We start from the raw sequence: 20300 nt of genomic DNA on the forward strand, positions 1-20300 counted from the left end.
AGCTATTTTCAACTGATGAAAAACTTAAGCAGAGGGTTTACCTTTTCGCCTTTTACTCCACTACAGTCACATTTGGATCCTGATGTACATCCATGGCAAGCCTTAAGAGAAATAAAAAGGCATTAGAAGCTTTTAATTGCAGATTGAACACTACTCCTATGCAAGAGTGCACTAAATATTTTTAAATGCCTTACATACTAGTTTTAAAATCCATACAAGTCATCTAGCCTCCATGTGGTCAAACTGGATATAGTTTATGAAAAGCTTTGAGGCAGACTAGTTTTATACATCATGCCCAAGGTGGGAGGTAGCCTATATTGTAAAACTTATTCATGCAATGACACCAGCCTGGGGAAACTCAGAGCAAGTTTCTAATCTAAGTTTTATTTATTTATTTTTTACAATAGTAAGGTACTAACATAGCTTTCCTGGCCAGGTTCCAGATCTGGGAAGAACATTTCAGTAAGGGCTCCAGCCACCAGATGGCACTTTCTGAACAGTATTTACACAGCTGAGACCAAACCTTAACAGGTTGGATTTATCAAGAGGCTAATGGAAAGGTACTTATTACATGATGAATTCCACTTCTACAGCCCAGTTACCATCAGAACTATAAAAACATAACACCAGGCATATCCCCATCAACTGTGTATCCAAGAGCATGATAAAGTAGGCTACAAAGGGTCATTCTGGCATAAAGGGGAGAGCTTGCTCTTGCTCAGGTCCGAGCAAGAGCGTCAATTGGTGATACCCGAGCAGATCACACTATTACATCACATTCACTTAATTTCTAACCTATTTTCTTTCAACATCTGTTACAGAACTCCAGAGTTTTTCAAAAATATGATTAGACTCACTGGCATGTGGGTTCTTTAATTTCCCCCACAGGAGCCCCCTGCCTCCCAGCTGGAGATCAGCAGATGAAGTGTTTTGTAGCATGACATGTCTATACTGATATGTAGTGATTATTAAGCTTTTTTACAGTTAGTTAATCACAAGCAGTAACACTAGAATGGTCACAATTTGGAATAGTTTGACTAGTAATAACACTTGTCTAGAACAAAAGTACAGACTAACATGGCTACCACTCTGAAACCTGCTGTATCAACAAAAACAACAGGAGTACTTGTGGCACCTTGGAGAGTAACACATTTATTTGGGCATAAGCTTTTGTGGGCTAAAACCCACTTCATCCAATGCATGGAGTGGAAAATATAGTAGGAAGATCTAGATCTATCTATCCACACACACTCACAGTACATGAAAAGACAGGGGTTGCCTACTAATTCTAACAAGACAATTTAATTAAAGTGGGCTATTATCAGCAGGAGAAAAAAATCACTTTTGTAGTGGTAATCTGGGTAGTCCACTTCAAACAGTTGACAAGAAGGTGTGAGTAACAGTAGGGGGAAAAATTAGCATGGGGAAATTAGTTTTTATAGTTTGTGTAATGACCCATCCACTCCCAGTCTTTATTCAGGTCTAATTTGATGGTATCCAGTTCGCAAATTAATTCCAGTTCTGCAGCTTCTCACTGGAGTGTTTTTGAAGTTTTTCTATTGAAAAATTGCCACTTTTAAGTCTGTTATTGAGCGACCAGGGAGGTTGAAGTGTTCTCCGACTGGTTTTTGAATGTTATAATTCTTGACGTCTGATTTGTGTCCATTTATTCTTTTGCGTAGAGACTGTACATTGGCCAAACCAGACATGGCAGAGGGGCATTGCTGGCACATGATGGCATATATCACATTGGTAGATGTGCAGGCGAATGAGCCCCTGATGGTGCGGCTGATGTGGTTAGGTCCTATGATGGTGTCCCTTGACTAGATGTGGACAGAGTTGGCAACAAGGTTTGATTCCTGCGTTAATGTTTTTGTTGTGCGGTGTGTAATTGCTGGTGAGTATTTGCTTCATGTTGTGGGGGCGGGGGCTGTTCGTAAGAAAGTACTGGCCTGTCTCAAGGTCTGTGAGAGTGAGGGATCATCCTTCAGGATAGGTTGTAGATCCTTGATGATGCACTGGAGAGGTTTTATGGTTGGGGGTTGAAGGTGACAGCTAGTGGCATTCTGTTACTTTTTTGCTGGGCCTGTCCTGTAGTAAGTGACTTCTGGGTACTCTTCTGGCTCTGTCAATCTGCTTCTTCACTTCAGCAGGTGGGCACTGTAGTTTTAAGAATGCTTGATAGAGATCCTGTAGGTGTTTGCGTCTGTCTGTCTGAGGGACCGGAGCAAATGAGGTTGTATTTTAGAGCTTGGCTGTGCACAATGGATTGTGTGATGTGGTCTGGATGGAAGCTGGAGGCATGTAGGTAAGTACAGCACATGCGTTAAACTTCGTAATACTAAAACTTTTCAACATTTTATACAAAGTAAGTTTCAGTCAAATAGGCACAGCCCTTTGCGTGTCAGACCTTCGGTATGCCATGCTTGAACTATTTTTCCTTATCAGAGCCTCGCTAAGACATGACCCATCACCTACCTGGCACTGGGAACATACTGGCTCATAGCCTAAACAGATTATTAAGCCTCAAACTGAAAAACAGAACTTCATTCACCTGCAGCTATGCTAATCTGGGATGGTGTTAATTGTTGCAGTGAGACAACTGAGGTTGTGTCAGCTGTCACAATTCTAGTACAACTGCATTAAGTCACTGAGACATACCCCAAATTCTCCATTTTTCAGTTATAAGTAGTTCCTGTATTTGGAACGGTTAAAGTCTCAAATCCTTTGATCAGTAGAAGCTGAGTAAAACAGGATCAGACTCATTGATTAGGAAGGATCACTTCATGCAATTTAGTATCCTAAGGGCCAAGAACTCTGTTCAACAGTTGACTAGAAGACAGACTGTAAATTTGTTTTTACAAGTAGTTTTAAGATTAAATTCCACGATCAATTTTTTTTTAAAAATGGGATTAAGATTAGTTACATGTGACATTACTGTCCCCCACCATAACACAGGCACTAAAAAGCAAGGAAATCTAAAGTTATAGAATATCTAACTGTGCTATAATGCCCACAGAGCAGATTTCCAGTGACAAACTCCATAACACAACATGGAACTTTCTGCTGCCTCCAATAGATAAGGAAACACACTGCAAATTAATTTCCCCTCACAATATAACGGAGCACAATTCCAACCTCAGCAACAGTAGCAAACATTTATTGCTGTCAGATGCATGCTGGTTTAGTGCATACTGCACGCATGAAATTATAATTAAGGTTTTGCATTATAACAAGTGCTAGGTTTTGTTTTGGGGTTGAGGCAAGGGAGAAAAAAAATGTCACAATGAAACTCAGTCCCTTTCAAACACACAGTTTGTCCATGGAATTTCCTAGGTTTTTAAATGGCAAATGCAGGAGCGATACAGGGGGAGGATATGAAAAGGAATATGCATTAGCTTGGTCTTCCTCATGGCCAATAGGGATGTGAGAAGAACAGGGATGTTTAGGGTAGGAGGAGAATTCCGGGTTCCATCCTGTCACTGGCAGAGTGTCTCAACCGCCCTCTCAGGCCTGACCTACACTAGAATAAAGTCGGTTTAATGACAATGCTCAGATGTGTGAAAAATCCACACCCCAAGCAGTGTTGTTAAGTGGACCTAACCCCCAGAATTCTTCCATCAACCTAGGTACCTCCTCTTGGGGAGGTGGAGTACCTATGCCAACAGGAGAATCTTTTGCATTGGCAAAGGTGGTGTCTACACTGAAGTGCTACAGAGCCCCAGTTGCACTGCTGCAGCTGCACCACTGCAGGTTTTTTTTAAGCGTGGACATACCTTTATTACACCTCTATGAATAAGACAGCGGAAGGAAGCAAACTGCACCTCACCAATGCTGGAGACACCCGAAAATAATTTCAGTGTGTAAAATATGCAGAGCGAGCCAGATCGAAAGTTGACTGAACTTCAACTAGCTTTGGAGCAATCCCATGTTTTCAATATGAGTTCTTGCTAATTGGCATCAAAGCCAGTTCTTGCAAAAGGCAGACATAATATTGCCAGTATTCAGCAGTAGGAACCAGGATACCAAGAGATAAAAATACATCCTTCCCTAGAATGTGATTTATTAGAATAGATCTCTATTAAGGTGTACTATATCAAGCTGTCCTTAAAGTAGAGCTAAAGGTTCTTTCCTCCTGGACGTGCACAAGTCCATGGGGCTGGACGAGTTGCATCCGAGAGTGCTAAAGGAATTGGCGGCTGTGATTGCAGAGCGATTGGCCATTATCTTTGAAAACTCGTGGCGAACGGGGGAAGTCCCAGATGACTGGAAAAAGGCTAATGTAGTGCCAATCTTTAAAAAAGGGAAGAAGGAGGATCCTGGGAACTACAGGCCAGTCAGCCTCACCTCAGTCCCTGGAAAAATCATGGAGCAGGTCCTCAAAGAATCAATCCTGAAGCACTTACATGAGAGGAAAGTGATCAGGAACAGTCAGCATGGATTCACCAAGGGTAGGTCATGCCTGACTAATCTAATTGCCTTCTATGATGAGATTACTGGTTCTGTGGATGAAGGGAAAGCAGTGGATGTATTGTTTCTTGACTTTAGCAAAGCTTTTGACACGGTCTCCCACAGTATTCTTGTCAGCAAGTTAAAGAAGTATGGGCTGGATGAATGCACTATAAGGTGGGTAGAAAGTTGGCTAGATTGTCGGGCTCAACGGGTAGTGATCAATGGCTCCATGTCTAGTTGACAGCCGGTGTCAAGTGGAGTGCCCCAGGGGTCGGTCCTGGGGCCGGTTTTGTTCAATATCTTCATAAATGATCTGGAGGATGGTGTGAATTGCACTCTCAGCAAATTTGCGGATGATACTAAACTGGGAGGAGTGGTAGATATGCTGGAGGGCAGGGATAGGATACAGAGGGACCTAGACAAATTGGAGGACTGGGCCAAAAGAAATCTGATGAGGTTCAATAAGGATAAGTGCAGGTCCTGCACTTAGGACGGAAGAACCCAATGCACAGCTACAGACTAGGGACCGAATGGCTAGGCAGCAGTTCTGCGGAAAAGGACCTAGGGGTGACAGTGGACGAGAAGCTGGATATGAGTCAGCAGTGTGCCCTTGTTGCCAAGAAGGCCAATGGTATTTTGGGATTTATAAGTAGGGGCATTGCCAGCAGATCGAGGGACGTGATCGTTCCCCTCTATTCGACATTGGTGAGGCCTCATCTGGAGTACTGTGTCCAGTTTTGGGCCCCACACTACAAGAAGGATGTGGATAAATTGGAGAGAGTCCAGTGGAAGGCAACAAAAATGATTAGGGGGCTGGAGCACATGACTTATGAGGAGAGGCTAAGGGACCTGGGATTGTTTAGTCTGCAGAAGAGAAAAATGAGGGGGGATTTGATAGCTGCTTTCAACTACCTGAAGGGGGGGTTCCAAAGAGGATGGATCTAGACTGTTCTCAGTGGTGGCAGATGACAGAACAAGGAGTAATGGTCTCAAGTTATGGTGGGGGAGATTTAGGTTGGATGTTAGGAAAATCTTTTTCACTAGGAGAGTGGTGAAACACTGGAATGGGTTACTTAGGGAGGTGGTGGAATCTCCTTCCTTAGAGGTTTTCAAGGTCAGGCTTGACAAAGCCCTGGCTGGGGTGATTTAGTTGGGGATTGGCCCTGCTTTGAGCAGGGGGTTGGACTAGATGACCTCCTGAGGTCCCTTCCAACCCTGACATTCTATCATTCTATGAAATAAATCCTTGGGCCACCTACTGCAGTGTTTTCTCCCTCCCCAGGAACCTGGCCCAAGGTACTAAGTGGACCAGGCGGAGCAAGCCTCGCTGGAACTGCTGTGGGACCAGCAGTTGGCACAGGACTTCCTTAGTCTGCGGGTCCTGGACCAACCCATAGAGCAAGTCATTGTGGATCTCAAACCGGGGTCCTTGGGGAAGGCACTGAGGTTGATCCTCCTTCTGGGTGGAGCCCACCGTATGCTCCCACACCCAGCTGAGGGTTGGGTCTCCCCTGTGCTCTTCTAGGAAGTCCCAGTCAATGTCCAACCATCCTTGCCCTCCCATCATTGGGGCGTCAGCCAGGGGGCAGCCTGCCTCTGGTGTCCCAGGGTTTCCCGATGGCCCTTCTGTGGGGTCGTTGGGCCTTGGAAGACCCAATAACCCCTTCCTCATGGGGTGTGCCCCCTTAGCTCCCAAGGGGTGTGTGCTCCACTTCTGAAAGAGACCAGCAAAATCCTGCCTTCTGTGCCCCAAGACCACTGGGCAGACTGCCTAGTTGGGCTGGCCCTGAAGCTACAGTCCTTCACACCCAGACAGTCGAGTATGGTTTCACGTCCCCATGAATGCATTGCAGCCGTTTGGGTCCTCTGGCCAGGCGGCACGGATGATTGTTTGGCTGCATCCTGAGTCAGCCAGGGCCATTGTTGGCATCCTGTCCACCCAAACAGGAACCAAGATCTTACCCAGATGCCCCTTCCAGGTGTGGTGACTGGCCACCCAAACCTGCCTGTAATTGCAGTCCATGTAAGGGCACTCTCTCCGGAAGTGCCTTTCCTGTCCACACCTGTAATACTGTCACAATTTCTCCCCTATGGGTGGGGTGGACTGGGCTGTCTCAGCCCCAGGTAGGGGTTGCCCTGATGGGGTCTCTTGCACTGGGCACTGTTGTGGGCGCCAGCAGCCTGCCATAGGGGCGGGGACTCTCCCCCCCACCCCCTTTGGCCTTGCAAGGTCTCCGACCCAGCAGTCAGTCTCGCTCTCCCGGGCCCCTGATTTATGGCTCAATAACTCCTCTCCGTGAGCAGCCATGTAGTCCTCTGTCAGGGAGACTGCTTCGGTGAGATTTGCTGGGTGATGCATTGCACCCACTCCTCCTCCTCCCCTCCCGGCAGGTAGGATCTGGGTAAATTGTTCCAGGGCCATGGCTTCTGTCACTTGGACCCCCATTCACTGTTCCAGTTCCAGCCACCGCCAACAGTACTCCCAGATTCGCTGTGCCACAGCTCTGGGTCTGGCCCCAGTAGGGACCAGTCACAGCGGAGTCGCTGTCGGTATGTTTCTGGGTTGATGCCCATTTAGTCCAGGATGGCTGTATAAGCTTATACACCTTAGAATATTCTAGCACCTCCTGAGGGTCAAGGTTCCGCTATGCCGTCTGCACCAGGCCAGTTAAGTAAGGGGCTAGGAGTGTGGCCCAGCATTCGGGTAGCTACCAGGCGGCCGTGGCGACCCGCTCAAAAGTCGCAAGGAACACCGCCGGGTCGTCACCCAGTCCCAACTTTGTCAGGCATACCAGGACACCCGTCAGGCCACTCCCAGCCGCCGAACCTGCCAGGGCAGGGGAAGGATTTGTAGGGGGTCGCAACAACGCTGCCATCTGTTGGACTAGCCGTTCCCACTGCGCCTGTTGCTGGGTGGCCAACTCCCACATCAGCTTTTGCTACTGCTGCTACACCATCTGAAAGTATAGCCTGGGGCAAGCTGCTGGAGCAGCTGCGCCTGCTATTGCTGCTGGCTCTCTAGAGCCATTTCAGAAGCTTTTCAGGCTCCATCTGTCGGGTTTGGTTCCTTCTAGCAGATCCTGATTGATGTCCACATTCTCTTCCAGTGGTTGCAGGTCTGATACACCCATCTGTCTTTGGGGGGCGGGGTGGGAGCGTTCCAGCCCTGCAGTTGCATGTGTAGCCTGCCCCCAGTCTCGGGGCTGCGTGGCCTTAGTCTGATGACCCTTGTGATCAGGGCAGCTCGGCCTGACAGCCAGAGTCAATGATACAGCCTCTGTTGTCAGGGCAGTCTGGCCTACTGGCCAAAGTCAGTACTACAGCCCCTGCTGTGGGGGCAGTGCAGCCTAGTGGCCAGAATCAATAATACAGCTCTTGCCCTCAGGACAATGCAGCCTAATACAGTAGTCCAAATCAGGGATACGGCCCTTGCTCTTAGGGCAGTGTGGCCCAGTGGCCAGAGTCCATAATACAAGATGTCCTTGTTCTCAGGGAAGTGCAGCTCAATGGCCAGAGTCAGTACTACAGTCCTTGCTGTTGGGGCCCTACTGGACAGAATCCGTAATACAGGTGAGTGGGGCTGCCACCATGGGGTGCGTGGTGGCCAGGATAGGGGGACCCAGGGCCCTATCAGTGGCAGGATTGCCTGCCACCAGCTCGGTGGGGCTTCAACCAAAACACACCGAGCCTTGGTCCAGTTCTGTAACAGTTTCCCTGCAGAATTTCCCAGGGTTACTTCCTACCCAAGTCTCTGGGATTCTCTGGTCTCTCTCCTCTCCATGATGTCCCGTGTCAGGGTCTGTCTCCAACTGGCTGGCCTCCGTGTCTTGGAGTGCAGTTGGTTCTCCCTCAGGAGCTGGCGACACACCTCCTTCCCTGCCAGCGGTCAGCCCAGACTGAGCTGCTCTGCTGTCTTTTATATCCTGCTTCCAGCTGGTGCATGCCCAGCAGAGCTGGGTGTGTGTGTGTGTGTGTGTGGCCGCCTCAGGTAAGAGAGAAGGGTTAACCCCTATTGTACCAGTGCGGGGCTGATGCACCCCATCATAGAGGCATAAACAGTTAATTGTTTTTATATAACATTATAAATTTATGATCTTGGTCATCCAGTACATTTGAACGGCCAACTAGTCAGTGAGAACACTGTCGCTGCTTACCTCTAAACTGCAGTGGTTACTAGGCGAAATCGTGGGTGAATACCACATGCAGTCCTGGTAGAAGCCAGTGGGATTGCACAGGATGTTAATCACTGTAGACTTCAGCCCATTGTCTAAACTTCAACTTAATAACGAAGGGGCCCAATCGCAGAATGGAGTAACAAACTTCCCCCCTTCCAATGACCCTTTATTACAAAAAAAGGAGGGGAAGGGAAGAGATCCTGTCTTATTTATTTCGGGATAACAGACCAATGAGCAACCTTTGTATTCTGGACACTTGTTAGCAGAGAAATTCCCAGAGCTATAACCACAGGGCACTATAGCTAGGCTGGCTCTTGATGATAGCCAGTCACATGACTACAAAAGCTAAACACTTAGTCCGTTTGCTATCCAAGGAGTTTTAGTCTATTTGGTCTAGTGCCAGTATTCAGAAAAGTTTAATGGTCTACAAAAAGTCTCCCAGTCCGGCAGCCATAAAAGTAGGACCTCTAAAGCATGGGTGTCCTCTAATTAAACACTCTTCTCTGAATTTCGTTGTGGTGTTTAAACACCCCCACTTGAGTTGCTTGACATGATTTATATTTCTGCTGCGGTTCCTTCTCCCACCAAAGTCTAAGATTTAAGCTATGTCATTGTACTCCAAAGTGGTCAGGTTCACTTCTGTTTCTGTTCAATTTAACTGCTTGGCACATCTTACCGTTGAAAGCAACCAGTGCTATAATGTTTGCAAACATTGCAATAAGAATGCTTAACTTGAAAGCTGCTATTCATTTTACATGCAGAGCAACACCTTCTAATATTGGCTTTTTATAAAATTTTTGTTCTTTAAAAAAAAAAAATTAGAAAAAAGACTCTCAAGGTTTATGGCTTACCCTATCTTATTTCAGATAAGAATGCTAATTGATGGCCCGGAGAGATGTATTTCTAAACCTCAGGTAAGGTAGTGAAATGACTAGTAAGGATGTATGCCTTTAGGAAACTATTTTTTTTTCTTTGTTTTAATCTAAAGTATCAGAAAATCTTGAGTTCTAAACAGCATGAGTGGTTTTGCCTTTGTGGATCTACATAGTAGAACTTAAGTCAACTGAGACAGTAAATGTGTGTGATATATAGATAAGAGCCCTTAAACCTTTCTTTGTATGTGAGAAGGAAGAAGAGTATCATTTTTGATTCTTCAGATAGGAACTAATGTCCTAGAACCAGTTTAATGAAGGAAGAGAATGTGTCCTAGCAAAAAAAAAAAAAGATACCATTGATCCTGTGTGTTTGAACAAATGTTCGTGAGGTCATTAAAAGCCTTCTTCCTGTGGTTTTTTGCAAATATTGACAGAACACACTGGCACCCTAGTGTATTATTCATAGACAATGGGGAGGCTGGGGGAGTCTGCATAGTCCTGCCTGTTTGTTGGTTTTTCCCGTCTCCATTCCTTTTCCCCCCTCCCACTCTGGAATATGGCTTCAGATTTGGGCAGTGCTCCCGAGATCAGGTTTTGGGGTTGTAAACCAGATAACTCCAATAATTCCTCCCACTTAGTTTGAAATTTCCAAGGTGTTTGTTTATTTTGTCACCCTGCTGTAGAACGCTTTCCTCACTGTCACCTGTGTTTATAGTGTAAAGGGATCAAATGGTTATCTTGGTCCCTGATGGGCTGCAATCTGTATATGAAGCTAGCACATGCATATTAGTCATAACTGAGATATGCTCTAATGCTAAAGTGCAGAGTGCCCCTTCACTGCCACTGAGAGGGCAGCAGATACAGCTGTGTTAAGGAACCATACACTGCAAAAGAGGCAGTGACTCTAGAACTTTCAGTTCTTGGCTGTTCCTTGACCCTTTGCTGCTTCTAATGCTGGATCATTCGTGTGCTTCAAAGGGTTTTGGGATTGGGGCCCAAACTAAAAACATGCAGTTACTCGATTCACAACCTACATCAATATATTGATAGAATAACGTATCCATATGTTAAAATGGGGAGGAATGGGAACCTGGAGAATCCCCAAGATAACTGCTTTCATGGTAAAAATAACACTATATAGTACTAAACAGGAAGATGTTAAGGAAGGATGGAAATAAATGGATGCAAATCTTACAAGTATCCTTGCTAGAGTTTTCCCTAGTTATTCCATTCAATCTGCACTGGATAACTTCTTATCCTATTTGGCATAGAGATTAGAAGGAGCAGAGCATCTCTTTAAGTACAAGTCTGTCACTATTTCCACTGGTGAATTAAATATTCTGCCTTTTACATAGGCACAGGCTGTGTCTAAACAGCTGCATCTTTTCTCCTTGTCTAAAAGAAGCCCTTTAGAAGTCTTTAAAGCTCTGTCACTTGCATGCTTGTTTCCCCTTGATACTTTGTACAAGGGAATACCTGATTTTTATTCTCCCCCTTCCCCAAGTGCTGTCTTAAATCTGAATAGTAGTGCAGTAGTTTCTCCACTACTCTGATCCCAAAAACTTTCTTTAAATTTCCCTGCACTTGGAGGTTTGTGCCACTGTAGCTCATTTCTAAAGTAGTGAGTTGGACCTCTGTCTTAATCTCTGGCTGTATGGCTAATGCATCACTTAGACTGTAAATTCCTTTGCCCAGATTCTGATATTAGTTGTCATTATAAAACTGGAATAACTCCGCTGAAGTCACTAATCAGAATCTGGTTTCCTCCCTTGGTATTCTACTGTTAATTGAATTATCTTGTTAGCACTGACCCTCCCCCCACACACACACACACACTTGGTAAGGCAACTCCCATCTTTTCATGTACTGTGTGTATATATACGTGCTACTGTATTTTCCACTCCATGCATCCGATGAAGTGGGTTTTAGCCCACAAAAGTTTATGCTCAAATAAATGTGTTTAGTCTCTAAGGTGTCACAAGGACTCCTCATTGTAATAACAGCCCTGTAACTCTCCTCCCTCCCCTCATCAAGCACACTTGTTTGTACACACCAAACAGTTTCCTGTGTCAAACCTAATCTTGTCTGTTATCACAAGCTATTGTCTTTCTGGAGGTGCTATGCTGCTGTGTGTTGGCACCAGGGGGGTGCTACCCCTGAATGAATCTTTAATGGCTCCCAGTGGAGCAGATTACTGTCATACCAGTGAAAAAGGTCCACAGTAATTAACTTGCATACACTGCAGTTTATTTGAGAAGGAACTAAACAAGTGGTAAAGGGTTACATTAAGCACATAACTCCTATGTTAGACATTAAAGAGCTATATGTTTCTCTTAGTGAGCCTCTCTTACACAAACAGGCTCTGTGCTAGCCTCACACAGTTCCTGCTTGGCAAACAGAGAAGGTGGTTACCAATTCTATGAACGACTCGTCTTTCCAGGTCTGGTCTCCTTGGCCCTCTGTCTGTCTCGGATTCCCTTGAGGCAAGGCCTTGGCTGCCTGGAGACCCCTCTAGCTCACAGTCCTACTCGAGCCCGTGGAGCAGAGTTTTGGCTACTCTGTCTAGCAGTATTGCTTCTTTAAGTGTTAATTAAGGAATCCCCCACAGTAATTTAATTTGCTTGATTTTAATACTCTTTTCTTTTTTCCTCAAAGGAGTCGCATGTCTTAAAAGCATGCCCAGTGAGCGTGTGGCTACTAATTTTTACCGAATTAATACTTTAGGAGGAGACTGCAGAGTGGTGCCAACTGAACATTATCCCACATTCACTCCCTTATCAATCTTTCACTTCAGCCCTCTGCGTGGTGTCCTTGCTGGGTCACTAAAACCAGGTCAGCCTGTGCTCCATGATGGGATTTTATGCATGTGATATTTACTTTTGCATGGGCCCATATTTGCCAACCAATAGGTTCAGTATCGATCACACATGCAGGCTTTGCCAGTCCTTTATCAAATATGCTTCTGCTTAAATGGGCCCTGCTCCCAGGATCCTCTGCAGTTTTTCAGCCATGTTTAAGTCAGGTCAAGTTGTGCTCACAGCATTCATTCAGTATGGTCACACCAATTCGACACCCTCCCAACTCTCTGGACTCAAGGTAAGAATAGTGGTGTCATATTAACACTTGTGGCTAGCAAACATTTCTATGTGGGCTCTGGATAATGTTATGTGACCTGCAGCTCATGGAGGAAGTTTCAGTGTTTAAACACTCTTGTACTTGCCACAGTTCAAGTGGGGGAGGGGAAAAGTAAGACCCTGTCCTCTGCATTTAGAGACTTTAGAATTCTGAGGAGCACAAATCCATGTTTAGTGTTGTGTATTTTACCTACCTAACCAAGAGACCCTTAACTGCTGCAAAGGGGCTCTTAACTTGAGTCTGTATTTAGTAGTAAGTCATGTCCACAGTATCTTGTCTTTATACTTGGATTGTAAGCTCTTTGGGGCAGGGACTGTCTTTGTTCCATGTTTGTACAGTGCCTTGCACAACGGGGTCCTGGTCCATGAGTAGGGATCCTAGGTGCTATGGTAATATAAATAAATTTTGGACAGGGGTCCAGGTACATAACTGTTGAACTGAGTTAGTGGTGTTATCACCTGCAAGCCCTGTGAGCCAAGGCCCTGATGAGATAGGGTGGGCCCAATTCAGTTGAACAAGTCAACTGCAACAACTTTCTGATTACAGTGCCAGTTTAAGTCCAACCCCAACTGTAATGGGTAGCCCGGAGGGCCTAGTGGTTGCAAGGTCTGAGTCTTTAAGACAGGGGGTGGGGAAGTAGGAGGACTCAGGCCCTCCCTCTCCAGTGGGTCCCATCCCATGGTCCTGTGTTGTCAACTCCTGAACAGGGGCAGCCCTCCCAAGCAGGGAGTCAGAAAGTAGCCCAGGGCAGAGAATTCAACCAGCGTCTGTTTGGTTTGGGGTGTGGCCGCTCTAGTGTACTTAGTTCGGCAGTCTTCTTCCTGTAGGGCCCTCTGGGTCTCGAGCAGTGCCTCATCACAGTCCCAGGCTCATTTGGGTGGGCAGCTGCCAGTTGGTGAGGCCGAGCACCACAATGTCCCTGGGCTTTGCCCACTCAGTTGCCTCCAGAGCTGGAGGCTCCTAGGTCTCCTTCAGAGTCTCCTGCAGTGGGGAAGACCGTGCTTCCTCTCAGGTGGCTGCCTTGGTGGGCAGGTTAGTGCTCTTCCCTTCGAGTAGAGAGAAAGCTAGTTCCTGCCCCTTTGCCAGTCAGCCCTGCACTGAGCCAGGCATTCTCCTTTTCTCCCCCCTCCAGGCCTGGCATTAGCTGTAGGCATAATGGGGCAGGGCTAGCTGGGCCCAGAGGCTCTCATTAACCCTTGTTGCGTTGGCTGGCAGTTGCTCTACTTCATCACACCAACCTTCAGAACTTCAGCTGAAACAATTGCAGCCAGTCTTTCAACTCTGATTCTGTCACTTGTGGGGCTTCCAGTCAGCCAAAGGGAAATGTGCAGGGCAGAGGGCTGGATAGCCTCTGGGCTCCAGGCTATTTCTTCAGACAGGTGTCTTATTGAAGGTCAGGTGTCTTTTGGGAAGACCTAGGATCAGGGTGACCCTCACTGGGGCATGAAGATGTGGGAGGGAGAGTTGACCTATAGAACAGGGATGGGCAAACTTTTTGGCCTGAGGGCCACATCGGGGTGTGAAACTGTATGGAAGACCAGGTAGGGAAGGCAGTGCCTCCCCAAACAGCCTGGCCCCACCCTCTATCTGCTCCATCCCACTTCCTGCCCCCCTCAGAACCCCCAACCCATCCAACCCCCCCACCCCCACCCCCACCTCCTTGTTCCCTGACAGGCCCCCCAGGACTCCCACGCCCTATCCAACCCCTCCCTGTCCCCGGACTGCCCTGACCCGTATCCACACCCCTGCCCCCTGACAGGCCCCCTCCAGAATCTCCGCCCTATCCAACTGCCCCCTGTCCGTCCCCCAGGACCCACTGCCCCTTATCCAACCCCCTGCCACCCCCTTAACATACCACTGAGAGCAGCAAGAGCTTGCAGCCCAGCCACTGCTCACGCAGTGGCATAGCTGCGGGAGAGAGGGAACAGCAGGGGAGGGGCTGGGGACTAGTTTCCCTGGCCAGGAGCTCAAGGGCCAGGCAGGACGGTCCTATGGGCTGGATGTGGGCTGTAGTTTGCCCACCTCTGCTATAGAAGGTAAATTTCTTAAACCAATCTACAGAAACTCTCAAAGGGGGCTAGATTTATCCCCACTTAACAAGACAAGCTGTGCCCCAGGAGGATTCCCACAGGGTTTCAATCATCCTCCTACAGGGAGGTCTGCCGTTTGGTGCGGAGCTTTAGTTTCTGCCAGTGGAGGCTGCAGCTTGGAAGTGCTGAGCCAGTAGATCCTTTTTTGCCATCTGGAATATGCTGCTTTCCTGGCCAACACATCTCAGTTTGAACCTGCCCTAGTAGAGAGGATGTCCCAGCAGCTGGCTGCATCCTGGATTGTGCTGGCAGAAACTGTGACCTAGTGTTTTTAATATACAGTTTTCTGAAAATCACTTTGGTGCACCCAAGTGTAAAAAAAAAAAAAAAAAAAAAAACCTATTCCTGCAATGCTGGACAGAACCTCTGATGGAACCTACATCATAGTAGCATACTTGTTACCACAAAAGCAGATATAGAGGGCCACCTCATGCCTTCAGTTATGCTAGTATGACCCCAGTGAAGTCTGTTACTGAGAGCAGAAAGCGGCTCTGAATCAAAATATGTATTTCATTACAGTTTTTAGCATGTTTCCTAACACTCTAAGACTGATATCCATGGCATAAAACAGGCTTCCATGCCCTACTTAAGACCCAAAGGATTGCTCATGTCCTACAAGAATTATCTTTTGACCAGAAAACCAGTACCAATTCTTCTTGTATACACTAATGAAAGGAGCTTACTTAGAGCACAGTGGCTCAGTAGGGTAGAAGCTGTCAGGAAAGCCCAGTGAAAGGATTAGCTCGCCTCCAATAAATTACTTGGAGCCCTTGATCATGTTTTGTTGTCTAAGAGTCATGGCAAAGGAAATGGCAGGGATAAACAAACACAAATTCAGCTGTTTTTCCTACATACCCTTTGGAAACAATGTGGAATGTGTAACCAGTGAAACTAAGCAGTTCTTGTAATATTTTTACATACTGCCCTCCCCCCCCCCCCCGAGTCTCAGAGGGTAAAGGTAGGAGTGGGCCTGGAGAACAAACTCTTCTCAGAGGTAGATCCTTCAGGTCAAGTCACATTCCTACACACGGCACACAGTCTTTGCTGTTTTCTTAGATTGATGCTGTCCATGCTGCAGCTCTTATGGTACACAGAACGTGATCCTGTGACTAAAGCAGCTGACTGGGAACAAAGGCTCCTGGGTTCTGTTCCCAATATCACTGCTGACTTGCTGTGTAATACTGAGCAAATCACTTTTGCCTCTTTGCTTCAGTTTCCCCACCTATAAAACAGAGGAAAAACTACCTCACAGGGGCTCAATGAGGCCTGATAAATGTTCTTGCAATGCTCTGACACCCTCTGCTGAAAGGTGCTATATAGTTATTTTTTCAATTCATTTTACAGGCCTGAGAATTCAATGCCTTTCACTGCATTGTTTCTCACTAATACTGATGCTTTCCTGTTCTGCAGTTATCAACTAGGGCAAGTTGAAGGCTGTAGCCATGCAGAAGACTGACTTTTACCATGCTGACCTTTGTTTCCCCAGGCATGGGAACCCTGATGTTGAGAGAGCAGGCTTGTATTGTAAAAGTGGTCCTGAAGCTTGTTTGGCGATTTGAATAAGAAATTGTCACTGTTGCGGAGGAGGAGAAATTCCCAGCATAATTGTGGATACTTCAATGACACACGTTAACAGTAAACTTGTGATACCAAAACTCTTCAGCCTCTGGCTTGTAGCTTTAATCTTCTGGTTAGTAGGTGTCTGGCAAAGAAAAATTTAAACACTGGTGTACTGTACAATAGGTGTATTTCAGCAGCTTGCTTCTTGCGCACGCTTTTTCCATTTAGAAGTGACCTTAATATTACCAAAAGAACCTAAACAAACAACTCAGTTTGCAGATGAAATGGGTCTCCTTTGTTCTTTTTAGTATCTGACTTGTTGGTTATCACCCAACAGATTTCTGTCTTTTTTTTCACCTGAACTACCTGCCAAAATTCTAGCTCTACACATCTTGGGGATTAGAATAAACCTATAAACAGGAAGATAAGTGAGATTGCTAGGGAAATCTCACCTGATACACTGAGTGAATAATTCATACAAGGATTTTTAAGTCTGAAATGGCTGACATCTGATTGCAGTACCGTCTAAAAACAGTTTTCTCTGTCCTTCAGACAGGTGTCTTATAGCTTCCTTGTCTTATTCTGAAATTGCTGAAGATCACATTCACCTGAGATAAAGCATATGAACCAGGCATTCAGAACTCACTGTGCCCTTTAGTAGAATGTCCAGCCCAGACGCTTGTTACTTTTCTCAAACTTGCTAAGGAAGAGTCTTGCTCAAAATGGAAGGAGTCCAGGCTTAGCATAGCAAAGGCAGAAATGAAGAATTCCTTAATTTTGATCAAAAAGGTTTGTTTGAATGTTTATAGCCCCAACATACAAAAAAGCAGATGGGGGGCGGGGAGACTTTTTATTTAAAATGGAAGCAGGCTAAGGGAATAGAATCATAGAATATCAGGGTTGGAAGGGACCTCAGGAGGTCATCTAGTCCAACCCCCTGCTCAAAGCAGGACCAATCCCCAATTAAATCATCCCAGTCAGGGCTTTGTCAAGCCTGACCTTAAAAACTTCCAAGGAAGGAGATTCCACCACCTCCCTAGGTAACGCATTCCAGTGTTTCACCACTCTCCTAGTGAAAAAGATTTTCCTAATATCCAACCTAAACCTCCCCCACTGCAACTAGAGACCATTACTCCTTGTCCTGTCCTCTTCTACCACTGAGAATAGTCTAGAACCATCCTCTCTGGAACCACCTCTCAGGTAGTTGAAAGCAGCTATCAAATCCCCCCTCATTCTTCTCTTCCGCAGACTAAACAATCCCAGTTCCCTCAGCCTCTCCTCATAAGTCATGTGTTCCAGCCCCCTAATCATTTTTGTTGCCCTTCGCTGGACTCTCTCCAATTTTTCCACATCCTCCTTGTCGTGTGGGGCCCAAAACTGGACACAGTACTCCAGATGAGGCCTCACCAATGTCGAATAGAGGGGAATGATCACGTCCCTCGATCTGCTGGCAATGCCCCTACTTATACAGCCCAAAATGTCATTAGCCTTCTTGGAAGCAAGGGCACACTGTTGACTCGTATCCAGCTTCTCGTCCACTATAACCCCTAGGTCCTTTTCTGCAGAACTGCTGCCTAGCTATTCGGTCCCTAGTCTGTAGCAATGCATGGGATTCTTCTGTCCTAAGAGCAGGACTCCGCACTTGTCCTTGTTGAACCTCACATTTCTTCTGGCCCAATCCTCTAATTTGTCTAGGTCCCTCTGTATCCTATCCCTACCCTCCAGAGTATCTACCACTCCTCCCAGTTTAGCGTCATCTGCAAACTTGCTGAGGGTGCAGTCCACGCCATCCTCCAGATCATTAATGAAGATATTGAACAAAACCGGCCCCAGGACTGACCCTTGGGATACTCCTCTTGATACCAGCTGCCAACTAGACATGGAGCCATTGATCACTACCTGTTGAGCCCGACAATCTAGCCAGCTTTCTATCCACCTTATAGTCCATTCATCCAGCCCATACTTCTTTAACTTGCTGGCAAGAATAAATGTGGGAGACAGTATCAAAAGCTTTGCTAAAGTCAAGGGACACCACGTCCACTGCTTTCTCCTCATCCACAGGGCCAGTTATCTCATCATAGAAGGCAATTAGATTAGTCAGGCATGACTTTCCCTTGGTGAATCCATGCTGACTGTTCCTGATCACTTTCCTCTAAGTGCTTCAGAATTGATTCCTTGAGGACCTGCTCCATGATTTTTCCAGGGACTGAGGTGAGGCTGACTGGCCTGTAGTTCCTGGATCCTCCTCCTTCCCTTTTTTAAAGATTGGCACTACATTAGCCTTTTTCCAGTCTTCCGGGCCCTCTCCCAATTGCTATGAGTTTTCAAAGATAATAGCCAATGGCTCTGCAATCACATCTGCCAACTCCTTTAGCACCCTTGGATGCAGCACATCTGGCCCCATGGACTTGTGCTCGTCCAGCTTTTCTACATAGTCCTGAACCACTTCTTTCTCCACAGAGAGCTGGTCACCTCCTCCCCATGCTGTGCTGCCCAATGCAGCAGTCTGGGAGCCGACCTTGTTCGTGAAGACAGAGGCAAAAAAAAGCAGAGTACATTAGCTTTTTCCACATCCTGTCACTAGGTTGCCTCCCTCATTCAGTAAGGGGCCCACTCTTTCCTTGGCTTTCTTCTTGTTGCTAACATACCTGAAGAAACCCTTCTTGATACTCTTAACATCTCTTGCTAGCTGCAACTCCAAGTGTTATTTGGCCTTCCTGATTTCACTCCTGCATGCCCGAGCAATATTTTTATACTCCTCCCTGGTCATTTGTCCAATCTTCCACTTCTTGTAAGCTTCATTTTTGTGTTTAAGATCAGCAAGGATTTCACTGTTAAGCCAAGCTGGCCGCCTACCATATTTACTATTCTTTCTATACATCGGGATGGTTTGTTCCTGCAACCTCAATAAGGATACACCAAGAAGTGCGGGACTACTGAGCCTCTTGCCCAGAGTGTCAGAAAGCCATCCCGAAGGGGGTACTGAGGGTCTCCCTTGTGCCCTCAACTGTGGTCAGGATCCCCTTCGAGCATATTGGCCTGCACTTGGTGGGGCCCCTGGAGAAGAGCAGCATGGGCCACAAGTATATCCTTGTTGTAGTGGACTACGCAACGCAGTACCTGAAGGCTGTACCCCGTGGGCTGCCACTGCCCCCACTATCACTAACGAACTCCTGCAGATCTTTGCCAGAGTTGGACTACCATGCAAGATACATTAGTTCCCTGGTCTGTTAGTAACATCCAGGTTAATGGCAGAGCTAGACCATTTGCTAAATATCCATGCCCTCAAAACTTCGGTCTACCACCCCCAGACCGATGGGTTGGTGGAGCGATTTAATGGGAACCTGAAGTCGATGCTGAGGAAGTTTGTGGACAACAAACCCTAACACTGGGACAAGTTGCTCCCTGCACTCCTCTTCACTGTGCAAGAGGTTCCACAGGCCTCCACTGGGTTTTCCCCATTTGAGAGAGAAAAAGAATAGGAAAGCCAGGCCAGGGGGTCTGTCTAGTACATACTACGGTTGCAGGAACAGCTCCAAGAACTGGGTACCATGACGCAGGAGAACGTGTTAGCGGCCCAATGCGTTCAAGAGAACCAGTACAACCGGGGAATGAAGATGAGGACCTTTGAGCCCAGTAACAACAACAGGACCCCTCTTCAGAGTCTATGCTGTTGGCCAAGTGGCAGGGTCCCTTTGAGGTGACCAGACAGGGAGGGCCTGTTGACTATGAGATATGGCTGCCAGGGCATCAGAGAGACAAATGGGTCTACCACATGAACCTCCTCAAGGCCTGGAAGGAACAGGAGGGCCTGATGATCACCCCGTACTCCCTGGAGCCCAAGTTGGGGGTCACTGGCCGATGAATCTGCTGAGCCAGGGCCAGTGACAATCAGCCAGGAGCTTGATCCCGAATAGCAGGAAAGCTACGGCGGCTAGTATATGCCTCTCCCACTGTCTTGTTGGCCCAGCCAGGGAAAATGAATATGACAAGCCATCACATCGCTATCATCC

The 20300-nt window shown here is 46.8% G+C and overlaps 1 protein-coding gene across 1 annotated transcript in view; it reads right to left on the reverse strand.

The window, feature by feature from the left end:
• Window positions 1–20300, reverse strand: part of COL4A5 (collagen type IV alpha 5 chain) — a 147857-nt gene that overhangs the window by 95446 nt on the left and 32111 nt on the right. Inside the window, exon 2 of the mRNA XM_074962487.1 lies at window positions 42–101. Within this exon, the coding sequence (XP_074818588.1) occupies window positions 42–101 (60 nt within the window). The remainder of the gene's footprint in view (window positions 1–41; window positions 102–20300) is intronic.

Source organism: Natator depressus, chromosome 9 (genome assembly GCF_965152275.1).
Source record: "Natator depressus isolate rNatDep1 chromosome 9, rNatDep2.hap1, whole genome shotgun sequence".
Taxonomy (NCBI): Eukaryota; Metazoa; Chordata; order Testudines; family Cheloniidae; genus Natator; species Natator depressus.